At 50.4% G+C, this 12,980-nt stretch overlaps 1 protein-coding gene across 1 annotated transcript; it reads left to right on the forward strand.

The window, feature by feature from the left end:
- The first annotated feature begins 10,762 nt into the window (after positions 1-10,762).
- LOC102448053 (olfactory receptor 52E8-like) lies at positions 10,763-11,761 on the forward strand. Its single transcript, XM_006114617.5, has one exon. It carries the CDS (start codon positions 10,763-10,765, stop codon positions 11,759-11,761), a length of 999 nt encoding a protein of 332 aa, XP_006114679.4.
- The last annotated feature ends 1,219 nt before the right edge of the window (positions 11,762-12,980 follow it).

The following is a 12,980-nucleotide window of genomic DNA, read 5'->3' on the forward strand; positions in this document are numbered from 1 at the left end:
CACCCCAGCAATATCCGTGCCCCAGATGGCCCCGGGCCTATACACAGGTGGGGGGTCCTAGCACCCAATCCCACCTACCCCGAACAAGTTCTGTCCGGTTCCAAGAAACCAGCCACAGATCCCTGGTCAATTTACCCTCTGGACCTTACCACAAATCACGCTGGGCCAATCCTTTAGAATCTATATCTAAAGGTTTATTATTACAAGAAAGAAAAGCCTGAGAGTAAGGTTATTAAAGTACAGTACGTTACATGCACCGAATCTCCCAGTTCTCGATGCAGGCTCTAGCAGAGATGTTGCAGCTGCTGGTTAAAAGTCCGTATTGCACATCCTACGATCAGGATGGGTTCACAGGTCTTCCGGGCTCTTCGATCTCTGCAGTGCTGCCTCTGGGATGAAGTGCTGAGCTGAGAACCAAAATGGCATTGACCACATGGCCTCTTTATACTCCTTCCTGGCCTCTTCTAGTCTGCAGCAGGTCACCTGGTCCTCAGCCTCTCTCTGCTGGCAGCTCTTGGGTCTCCGCCCTCCTGCTTTAGGTGTGTCTTTGGGCCATCAAGGGCCATTGTTCCACAGGGATTCATTACTCAGCCTGTCCATAGCCATGCTCAACCACATTCATAGAAATATTCAGCTTCCACACAGATTACAGATTCCTACCTACACACACAGACATTATACACTCACATAAATAGCGTACATAAGATCAACAAACAATAATCTCCCATTCAATACCCCACATGGCTCCCCCCACACCAATTTCTGGGGCCAACACCCCCACCTAGGGGTGCAGCAGCGATCTGGCTGCTTCCCTCCAACTCAGAAATGTGACACCCCCAACGCAAAATTGATGCAGGAAGTGATGCCAGTAACATCACTGAGGGCATCACAGGCCTCCCCCAACAAAATGGTGGTGTGCCTCAGTTTCCCTTCTTACACAGGACCTTCTGGCGGGAACCCTTTTTGTCCTGTAAGAAGTTCCAAGACCAGTTACAAGTGTTAACCACGAAATAGCAACATCTACAATGTCCCCTTACATACCGTCTGTCGTTTGGTACATCTCCAGACAGATTACACGGCATTTTCATAAGCACATGCACCCTGTATACCGTTACAATTCTCTGCCACAATAATACATTGGTTACAAGAATTAACATCAGTAACAAGAACAATCCTATCTCAGGTGTATACTGAAATTCTCCGTCAGGCCCCTTCTCTGGCCCCACCCCATTGCAGTTTTGGCCCTTCAGGTTTAAACTGCAAATCTTCTTGGCCAAAGCAAGTCCTGCCCCTCCCCCTTGTCCTCTGGGCTCCAGGCCTGAAACCTCTGGCCTGACCAAGACAAAGGGCTGGCTGGGCGTGACTCCCTGGCTCACAATGGCCCTGGAATTCTCCCCCTTCCCCCACTCAGTGGGGTAACAGCAGTGAGCTGTAGACTCCCAAGTCTCTCCTCTGTCCCTCTCTAACCTCTGTTTCCACATGGAACCAGATATCCACCTCCCTGATTGAGTATGAGTGTCCACAGTGTCCAGAGATGGGAGCATAACTGCCATCTCCTGCCTCCTAGGGAGAGTGACCACACAGCTGTTCTGCTCTGCATACTTAGCCACCCAGCCCTTCTCCTGAATCTGAGACACTAACTTCCCACTCTCCTCCTTCACCTGGGAACAATCCTGTCCCACACACACTGACTTCCCAGCAAGCTGGTCACCCACAGTCACTGGGTTAGCAGCCTGCTCCAGTTCTCTGGATGTTCCTGCCTCGTCTGGAACAACCCTCGGTCCCTCTGAGACCTCTCCACCACCATCCACACTGGGTTTCCCTAAACCCAAGTCAGTGGAGTCACTGCTAACAGACAAGTTCTGTCTGTCAGGCACTGCAACAAGTGCCTCACACAAGAAGCTGCTGCCTTTTACAGGCAGAGCTTTCTCCTGAATACCTTCTCCCAGCAAGGCCCTGTCACCTCTCTCAGTTACTGCAAACTGCTCTCTACAAGCACTGCCAGGACTCTCTTCCCTATGAGCTTCCTTAAGCAGCAGTTCACCCTTCTCTGGCTCTGCAGCAGCCTTGCCCTGCTGAGCCCCAACCAACTCCTCCTGCAATTCCCTAACTCCCTGAGTTATCTCCAGCCCCTCTGGTGGATTCACAGACAATCCCCTCTCAGGCACATAGACAGACTCACAAGAGACAGGGTCTGAGGCATCTTCACTCCCTGTGCAGCTCTCTTGATGGCTGTAAACGTCCACACCATCATTAGGCACCAGAGTTAACACGCCCTCATTCTCTCCTTGTGCCCGGGCTAAGGGGTCTCCCTGCTCCCACAGAGTCGCTCCCCCCTCCGCCAGCAACACAGCAGCATCAGGCACAACATCAGGGTCACCACTGTCTGGTCTCTGGGGTTCTGGTAAAACACTGACTGACTCTACCTGAGTCACCTCATCCCTCTCCCCAGCAGACACAAACCTTGGGCCACCCCCTTCCTGGGCCTTAGCCATATCCAGACCCAACTCTGGGACAACAACACTGCTCTCAGCCTTCACAGGCTGTGGGGCACCTTCCTCAGACAAAGGAAGAAACTCTTCCCCACACACAGACAGACAACCAGAGACAGCTTCTCCCTTGTCCCAACACCCCTGGCTAATCTCAGGCATACAGCTAGCCACTGGGACAGCTTCCTTTACTGCCCCACTGCTACTTCCACCAGCCAAATTGCCAGCTTGCACACACTGTGCTTCTTCACACAACTCAATTTCAGCTTGTGCAGGTTCAATTCCACAAACCTCACCAGCCACCAACTCCTCAACTAAAACGTCACTCTGGCCAGCCACTCCAGGCTGCCCCAGAGAAACATTTCCCTGACTTCTGTGCTCTTCCTGCCCTGGTTCTGATTCCAGCCTCACCTCTGAGGCATCAGACGGGCCCTCACCCACAGGCTCACATATAGAGACACTTTCCCCTTGGTTACAGGGAGAATGACCAGCTCCAGGAAACTTTCCATACCCACATGCACCCCCTTCCCCAACCTCCCTGCTAGCTACAGGTAACACACAAGGTTTGCATTCACACATGCTTTGGGGTTGGGTCATCACATCAGCTGGGTAAAATACGTCTGCCATATCATAAGCACACCGCATACCCACAGAGTTATACATTGAACCTTCAGGAGGATCCAGTCTCTCTTGTTCTTTTAGTCTCTTAAGCTGGAGGTCAAGTCTAGCATTTTCCTCCTTGGCTAGGGCCATCTTCTTTGCATGCTCTGCCCTTCTCTCTGCATGTTCTGCTTTTCTCATCTCAAGTTCCCGATCCAGCTCCCTCTGTCTCTTAGCAAACGCACCGGCCGGGAGAGGCTTTTTCCAGGGCTAGGCCGCAGGTACCATATGTGCCCTGATAGAGGGGCCTGGACTTGTTGTTAATTCTGGGAATACCATATTTGCCCTGAGAGAGGGGCTGAGACTTTTGGGGACTTTGGGTACTGTAAATGCCCTGAAAGAAGGATCCGAACTAAGACACGGGCCCGTAGAAGGGGGCCGCAACCCCCATTAGGGGCGTACCCCCTGACAATTAGGAAGCACCAGGATTAAGGCTGCTTCTTTACCTGTACTGCAGTTCTGTTGTGCATGTGCATCATAATAGCCACTCAAAAGTGAGATATTAGGGCCTATTTCCTTCCCATCACTGCATGGGTTTCCTCTAAGCTCACAAGGGAATTGGGGGTTTCTCCGTCACTGGATGTGTCCCAGAGAGGACTAGATGCCTTTCTGGAGTGTGCTTTGGTCCAAAACTCATTCCTGCACCGTACGGGGGGGCTGGTGAAATTAGAGGCACTAATGATGTATTGTGGCCTTACAGCCTATAAATCTTTGCAAACTTCTGTGTGGCACATTGAGCCATCTCTGCTATTTGTACGTGTAGCCTGTTTGCTCCCAGACCTAACGGTGAGCGGGAGTAACGTGGGGGGAGCAGATCAAACATGCAGAACACTTGGCCATAGGACATTGGCTCTGTTGGACAGGGCTGGGTGTGGCCGTGGCATCACAAGGGCCTTTTACAGCACCTCGGCTGATGGGCTGAAGGCGGTTGGGCGGCAGTGAGCTCTCAAAGAATTTACGACAATGCCAGATGGGAGTGACTGAAGGGCAGGGACAATTTCAATGACTCCTCATGGCTTGACTGAAGCCAGGGTCTCTTTCCAGGTCTCTCCTTGAGGACTCAGCTCCATGTGTGTGAGTGTGAGGAGGGGCTGCTTTGGGGTTACCCCCTTTCCCACTTCTAATTTCAGTAGAAGGCAGCAGCCCACGTGGAGGTCAGAGCCTCAGAGAGGTTTGGACGCTTGTCAGTGTGATCTGCCTGGTGCTGGATAAACCTTAGGCACGGAAACACTAGGTAAAGATGGGGGGGAAATTGTTCTCCTTGAACCTCTGAGTGTAGAATGAGAAGCAAAGGGCTTAAACTGCAGCAAGGGAGGTTTAGGTGGGACATGAGGAAAAAGTTCCTGCCATCAGGGTGGTTAAACACAGGGGCTATGTCTAGACTACATGGTTGCTGCAGGATCTGCCCCCCATACCGTGCAGATCCTGCTGAAGTCTGAGGCTTCTCCTCCCTTCGCTCTCCCCCCCCCCCCCCCCCCCGGCACAGTATGGCTTCCACGGGAGTCTCCAGTTTCTTCCCCTCCCTGGTCACCCGAGCATGTTACCTGCTGAGATTCAGGCTCTGCCTCCCACCCCATTGCTCTAGAAGCAGGATGTCTGCTTAAGAACCAGTGGGACAGCAGCTTGTACCTTCTCGTGTGTTACACACAGTGGCTCTGTCCTCTCCTAATGTGATGGATAACCCCCTTGGGGAAGGGGCTGTTTCACCTGCTGTGTTTGGGAAGGGCCAAGAACAAGGGCCCTGAAGTGGAGCAGGGTCTCTGGAATCTCCCACAGTGCAAATAATGATCCTAAATTGGAAACCATTGTTCCCAGGCACAGAGCATATAAAGGCAAGGACTACAACAGGGTGCAACAGGTTCAGTCCTGTCGGTGAGCGCCCCTTAGTGGCTACAAGGGGGCTCACAACAATGACCTTGCCCACTCGGGGTGAGATACAGTCCAATTGGTGGTCGAGTTCCCCCCTTGTCCGGGGTACTTCCACGCAGCCACAGGCTAGCTCCTGTTGCAGGATCTAGCCTTGGTTCCTTGAGAAGGTCCAGTTCCCACTCGGAGCTGTCCCAGGTGCTGATGCTCCCAGCAAGCCGAGAGTTCAGGCCAGGCAGCGCTCCAGGAAGGAAAGAGCTGACCGTCACGCAGCAGCTCCTGATATAACAGCCTCCAGTCAAAGATGGGTTCTGTCCACCCCATCACACAGAGTTTAAAAGAGAACTAGATAAATTCATGGAGGTTACGTCTATAAGTGGTTATTAGCCAGGATGGGCAAGGAATGGTGTCCCTAGCCTCTGTTGGCTAGAGGGTGGGGATAGATGGCAGGAGAGAGATCACTTGATCATTGCCTGTTCAATTCACTCCCTCTGGGAGACCTGGCAATGGCCACTGTGTGCAGACACGGTACTGGGCTGGATGGACCTTTGGTCTGACCCAGCATGGCCATTCTTATGTTCTTGTTCCACGGGATCTCTGGGGGAAGTGTGAGGGTTCTGTCCATAGACATGGATCCACTGGAACATTGCATTGGGGGTTGTTTTGAGTATGCGTCTTCCTCCGAAGCGACTCTCTTGACCGATGCCGGTCTCTGAGTGAAGGTATTTGTTGGCTCCCAGAGCTCGCGCCTCATGGCAGCAGGGAGCTTATGGCTCCAGTTACTTCTGGTAACCTCAAATTTGCCATGAGGGGATGATGAAGGCTCAGGCTGCCTTTACGATCCTCCCCCAGCATCCCAACCAGGAACAACCTCTGCCACAGCCAAAGTCCATTTTCTTCCTGGCAGGATGAAAGGACCATGGTCACAGAGACGTCTGAATTCCTGATTCTGTCTGTCGTCCTGCCACTCAGTCTCCGGGAGACCATGCTCAAAAGACCTCTCCCTGCAGTTCACTTTACCTATCTGTGTAACGTAGCTGGGATATGTTCCGGGCCACTTTCCTTTCCCGGGTGTTTTCGGGATCCATCAATGAAAGCTGCTACCCAGTTAGATTCTAGTGACTTGTGAAAATGACTGAGCTTTGATCCTTTAGCAATGTTCCTGTGTGCACACCGACAGTGTTTGTGTTTCCAATTACTCAACTGTCTCCTGATCTTTCTGTCTCCCCATCCTACCTGGGCATATTCAGGGTATGAGGCCTTGCTGGGTCTAGGCAGTGCTCCTAGTTTTCTTACTAATGAACTATAATTGGTCAGTGCACACAAGCACACAGAGCAGCCAATTCCTCTCTGACTCAGCCCAGAGCCCAGGAGTTCTCCTCGCCCTTTGGGAAAGTTCCTTAATTAGTGTTGACTTCTAAAGCTGGATAAATAGCCCGGAAGCCCAGCCAGACTTCTACGCAGCTTCTATATATCCAAAGGCCACGTCTCCCCTAGACAATGAGGAATCCCCCGGGACTGCACAGAGCTATATAACAAGCAATGAGTGCTCCTGTGTTGGCTCTCGGCGCTGGACGCTGCTGCAGACGCTGGGCTGAGACAGGTGCGGGATGCGGCTGCCCAAGGGGGATTCCCAGGGAGGACACTTTCATCTCAGCATTCACAGGTAACCACCTCATTCCTCAGGAGCTCACCTGCTCCACAACCCCAGTGCCACATGGGAGTGAAGGGACACTGCTCAACACAGGCATTAAACATCCCAGTGCCCTTGCCAAAGTGGTGGCTTTGCTCCACTATGATAGGCTAAAATATCCCTGTTTGCTGTGCCTCCCTGTCTGACATCACCATCCCCCAGCCAACTGTACGTCAGTGTCTTGGGATCTTTCAGTGAAAGGCTGAGGAGCCAGCTGTGTGTAAAGACACAGAGCCTCTTCCCCCTCTCTGGGGTTCCAACACTCTGGCAGTTAAAGTTGCCGGAGCTGTTTTCTGATGTTTATCTCCCGGAAAGCACAACAGTGCTAGGGACCCTTCGAGAATCTTTCAGCCTGGGCAAAATGATTTCTCTCCTAGTCATTCGAGAAGTCACCTGGACTGTTGTGTCTCGGAGTTTTTTTTAAAGTTGTGGTAGATGCAAATACATAACATAGAGAATTTCAATTCCAACAGTGAACATTTGGCAAACTTATAAGGAAGTGAAATTGAGATCTTCTAGTGCAGGGGTTCCCAAACTTTGTGACATAGGGACCAGTAAATCCATTCACGAACTTTTGGAGGACTGGTAACATTCATTTGCACATTCATTAATCAAATGATGAATATTCAAATAAGTTGTTTCTGGTCCTCCCAAAGCCCCCAGTGCCAGCTTTAGCAAAGCTTTTGATATGGTCACCCACAATATTCTTGCCAGCAAGTTAAGGGAATATGGATTGGATAAATGGAGTGTAAGACAGACAGAAAGCTGGTAAGACCAAGGTTTCCCAAACTTTTTACTTTAGTTGGGACCCTTTTTTTCAGTACTGTTTTTTGCAGCCCAAAAATATAAACACATTCTCTCCTCCCGCTCATCTTCCCTGGCCAGCTCCCTACCCCCGACCTCGCGCCCCCCCACAGCCCTGCTTCCACCAGCCCCCCCCCCAATCTCTCCCAGCCAGCTCCGATGCCCCAGACAAGTCCTGCTTCCACCAGCCGCTTCTCCCCTACTCCTTCTCCCGATCTCCCAGCCAGCCCCCTGCCGCCTGGCCAGCTCTGCTTTCACTGGCTGCCCCCCGCCCCAAATCTCCAAAGCCTGCCCTGATTTTCCTGTCCAGTGCTGCTTCTGGTGGCCGGCTCTCCCCTCCTCCTTCTCCACTTCCCACCCCCCACTCCTCCACTCCCGACCTCCCCTAGCTACTCCTCTGCCAGGAGCTAGAACATCAGGCTGCAGGTTATGCCCAGGCCGGCCACGGGGTTGGTGGACCCGGAGCCACATGGGCACTCTGGGAGCCTGGAACACCCCGGCAACCACGCTGAGGCCCGGTATTTTTTTCCTGCGGCCTGGTACCGGGCCGCGGCCCATAGTTTGGGAAACGCTGTTCTAGTGGAATGTTTGAGACAGCCTTCGGTGCAGTTAGGGCAACCAGTCCTGCTAGCGTGAGCTCTCCACTTCTAAATTCCCGATCCACATTATTCATCCCTAAATTCATAGCAGTCCAGTTTACAACAGACCATCTAGTCCAGCCATGGGGAACCTTTTTTGGATTGGGGACCGCTGATCCAAGCAAAATCAGCCGGAGGCCGCACATACGTGAAAACCAAACCAAACCATCAAAGAAACTCCTCATTGACATGGTCCCTGGCTGAGAAGGTGAAAGACACTCCCCACATACCCCTTGTGCACCAGAGCCTAGGGGGTCCAGCCTACTAGATTTTTGTGTGCCCTAGCTCCACAATGAGACATTGGGGAGGGATGGGCTGGAGTGGCAGCACAGACTGCCCAGGTCTGGAGTGATAGAATCAAAGATTCTCTGCATCTTGGGGTCTTCAAAGTATTTGAAGGCTTCAATATCTGAGATCTAGGTGAGAGGATTATTCTAAGAGGGGTGGGTGAGATTCTGTGGCCTGCACTGTGCAGGGGGTCGGACTAGATGATCATAATGGTCCCTTCTGACCTTAAAGTCTATGAGTCTATGAGTCTATGAGTCAAAGCACTGCAAGGGATTTCGAGTGGGCATCAAGTCCGGGGCTCTGCACCCCTCTCCCCCTGAGTCCTCTCGTGTTACAAATCTCCAGTGATGGAGATTCCACAGCATCCCCAGACAAGTTATTTCAGTGCTTAAACATTGTGCCAGTTAGGAAGATTTTTCTAATACGCAACTTAATCCTCCCTTGCCGCAATTTATGGCCGTTGCTTCTTGTCCTGAGCTCAGGAGTTCTCCCTCTCCTTGTAATAACTTTTTAGTCCCCATGCACCGTGCTCTTTTCTAGATTATAAATTTTTTATTAATCTTCCCTCATAAATAATGTTTCCCAGTCCCTTGTCGTTGTTGCTTTCCTCTGCCTTACTAAAGTTTATATATAACACATCTATGGCTTCCCCCTTATCCACAAGACTTCAAAACCTGATAAAGAAAGCGAACAGGTTGGTTTGACAAGATTAGTTTCTGACAAATCCATGCTGACTGTTACAAATCACATTACTATCTTGTAGGTATTTGCAAATGGACTCTTTGTCAGCCGATGGTCAGGGCAGTGTGTGTGTGTGTGTGTTACACCCAAGTCTTGGACTGCTGGAACACAAGGTCCCGTCGTAACGGGCAGCCTGCGAGGCTGAAGAGCACCCTGAGAAGTTTAACGTATGTGTCTTTACTGCTAGGACCGTGATCCCGTCACGGAGGGCAACCAACAGGCTGACAGATGCCCCAGAGTTTATAGGAAGAGCTTATTACATCTTAGATTTCTACTGCTAGGATACAGGATCCCTTCAACTATGCTGATAGGGCTCCCAACTTCTTGTGCCTTCCCCTTTCACATGCTTTTTCCTTCCTATGGTCCATCCTAATTCGTGCTGAATGACATTTTTTTTCAATGGCACAGGTTTGTTCAGTATTAATTTGGTAAGGAGGGTGGCCTTTCCCATTAGGCCCCCAAACCTCCTGATTCCTTTCAGTAGGTAAATTCAAATGTTTATTATTGCAGTCAGCTATTACTAATTTAAACTTCTCAGTATAGGGTTTTCATAACATCCATGCTGCAGCAGAGTCTGTGGTGTAAATAGAGTGCTCATCTTCGGACAGTCATTTTCTTTTGGGCTATTCCCGATGGCAACTCCTTTCCCTCCAGATGCAAGCGCCTTTCCCTAACATCTCTTTATCCCATTTAGGGTTGCCCCATCCCTCTTGGGCAAACTCTTTCTCTATACAGCTAAAATCCATGTCAATCATGACAGGCTTCATGCTGCTGTATTTGAACCCATAACACAATCCTGCCGACTACTCCAATTCTGTCAGCCAATGGTCAGGGCAGTGTGTGTGTGTTTGTTACACGCAAGTCTTCGACTGCTGGGACGCAAGGTCCCATTGAAGGGTGCCCCGAGAAGTTTAACATCTGTGTCTTTACTGCTAGGACTGGGGTCCCGTCGCAGAGGACAGCCAACAGGCTGACAGATGCCCCAGAGTTTATAGGAAGAGCTTATTACATATCAGATTTCAACTGCTAGGATACAGGATCCCTTTGCAGCGGGCAGTCTAGGGAAGACTGAGAGATGCCCCAACGGATCTGTCCTCTGGAAGCGACATGATCCAAAACGCCCAAACTTTCCCTATACCTAGAGCTCTAAGTCTGCTGCTGTCTGGCTACACTCTTTAGTTGTTCCGTTATTATTACTATTACTATTACTATTACTATTACTATTACTATTACTATTACTATTACTATTATTATATTTTGGTACAGAAGTTAAGCTGACTGGTCTGTAATTCCCTAGGTTGTCCTTTTCACTGTTTTTACAAGTAGGTCTATGTATGCACTTTACCAGTCTTCTAGAATCTTTCTTATCTTCCGTGACTTTTCAAAATAATAGCTAATGGCTTGACCATATTCTCACCTGGATCCTTCATATACAAGGATACATTTCATCAGACCTTGATGATTTGAAGACATCTAACAGGAAGTGTTTCATATTAACGTTGTCTCTCCACCCAGGCATTTGTTCTGCGAATATCACCCCTAGACCCAGGTCACCTACAGGAAGTCATGGACTTTTAAGGTATATGCTTGAAACACAGCTCCTCCTCAGAGTTGGACACCTCCCCTACTTCATGTCAGATTCTAACACCACCGACTTCACCAACCCCTCCACCTTCCTCCTCTTGGGAATTCCTGGTCTGGAGGCAGCCCACATCTGGATCTCCATCCCCTTCTGCATCATGTACATCTTATCCATCTTGGGGAACATCGCCATCCTCTTCATTGTGAAGAGGGAGCCGAGCCTCCATGAGCCCATGTACTATTTCCTCTGCATGCTGGCCATCACTGACCTGGTCCTGTCCACATCCATCCAGCCCAAAATGCTGAGCATCTTCTGGTTCAATTCCAGGGAGATCAGTTTCAGCGCCTGCCTCACCCAGATGTACTTCATACACAGCTTCACTACCATAGAATCTGGAATCTTCGTGGCCATGGCGTTGGATCGCTACGTGGCCATCTGCCATCCTCTGAGACATTCCACCATCCTGACAAACCCCGTGGTGGCCAAGATCAGTCTGGCTGTGGTTCTGCGTGGAGGCGTGCTTGTAATTCCCCATCCCTTACTGGCGAGGCGATATCCATACTGCAGAACCAACATCATTCCCCACTCGTACTGCGAGCACATAGCTATAGTGAAGCTGGCCTGTGCTGATATCCAAGTCAGTAGTTACTACAGCCTCTCTGTGGCATTCTTGCTTACATGCCTGGATGTGTTTTCTATTGCTGTGTCCTACACCCAGATCCTTAGGGCTATATTTTGCCTCCCCTCAAAGGATGCCCGGCTCAAAACTTTTGGGACGTGCAGCTCCCACCTCTGCGTCATCTTAGCCTTTTACATCCCAGGTCTCTTCTCCTTCCTGACACACAGGTTTGGCCAGAACGTGGCCCTGCATTTCCACATTCTCATGGCCAATATCTATCTCCTAGTGGCCCCCATGATAAACCCCATCATCTATGGCGTGAGGACCAAACAGATCCGGGACAGGATCCTCCGTCTCTTTTCTCATCAAGGCTCCTTTTGACTCTGAGGCTGAGCGCAGTGCAGAGCTGGCTGGTGATGTGGCCCTGGGCCCTATTTCCTGTATTCAGGGCTGGATTAGGAAAGGGACTTTAGGAACTTAAGCGTCTCCTTAGTCCAGGGGCATGGGCTAAATTCATAATGCTCCAGTCAATCTTGGTGGGGCGGGAGCAAGATGATTTAGTGCACTTCTGGCCCTCCATACATTTCTGGGGCAATGTTGTAAGAAGTGACACTGAAACTCCAGCTTTATGCTGCCCTCACTTGGATGTTCCTCTCCCGCAGCTCCCAGTAGCCAGGATCTGAAGGGCAAATGCGTGCAGGTGAGTCCGGCCGTGCAGAATGCCCTGGTCCTCCCAACCATCACTAAGGCTATGTCTACACTGGCAGTTTCTTGCGCAACAACATCTTCCACAAGGGTTCTCGTGCAAGAAAACTTGCATAAGAGCACCTCCACACTGCCACGTCTACACTGCTATGTGTGAGCTGTGCTTTGCAGAAGTGCGCCCATGGCAGTGTGGACACTCTCTAGCACAGGAAAGTCTGATGGCCATTTTAACCATAGGGCTTTCTTGTGCAAGAAATCCCTGCCGATCATGCCCACTGCCCTCTTGCACAAGAGCTCCTGCGCAAGAGGGCTTACACCTGTTAGAAAAGAGCATAGCTCTTGCACAAGAAGCCCTCTCTTGCGATGCCGTACTCTGAATCTTCTTGCGCAGGAGCAGGTGGGCAATGTAGAGGCTCTGTGGATTCTTGCACAAGAATGGACAAGGACCCACCAGTGTAGACATACCAGCTGTGTCTACACTGGGCCACTTATTCCATTAAAGCAGCTGCTTTTCTGGAATAAGCTGTGAGCTGTCTACAGTGGCCCCTTGAATTTCCAGAAAAGCACTGACGATCTACTGTAAGAAATCAGCTGCTTTTCCGGAAAAAACAAAAGGGCAAAAGTCCTTTTTCTGGAAAACTGTTCTGGAAAAGGGCCAGTGTAGACAGCACAGTAGTCTTTTCCGCAAAAAAGCCCCGATCGTGAAAATGACAGGGATTTTCTGGAAAAGCATCCTGCCAATGTAGACGCTCTTTTTCCAGAAATACTTATAACGGAAAACTGTTCCGTATTAAGCATTTCCAAAAAAAGGTGCCAGTGTAGACGTAACCACCCTGTGTGTATCATTCTCACCTCTATTACTCACCTCCAGCTGCAGAGAAGCCATTTCAGATAT

The sequence above is a fragment of the Pelodiscus sinensis genome, chromosome 1 (assembly GCF_052426305.1).
Source record: "Pelodiscus sinensis isolate ZL-2025 chromosome 1, ASM5242630v1, whole genome shotgun sequence".
Lineage (NCBI taxonomy): Eukaryota > Metazoa > Chordata > Testudines > Trionychidae > Pelodiscus > Pelodiscus sinensis.

Excerpts from the sequence above, each read along its gene's own strand:
- LOC102448053 (XM_006114617.5), top strand. The coding sequence starts at position 10,763 with ATGCTTGAAACACAGCTCCTCCTCAGAGTTGGACACCTCCCCTACTTC.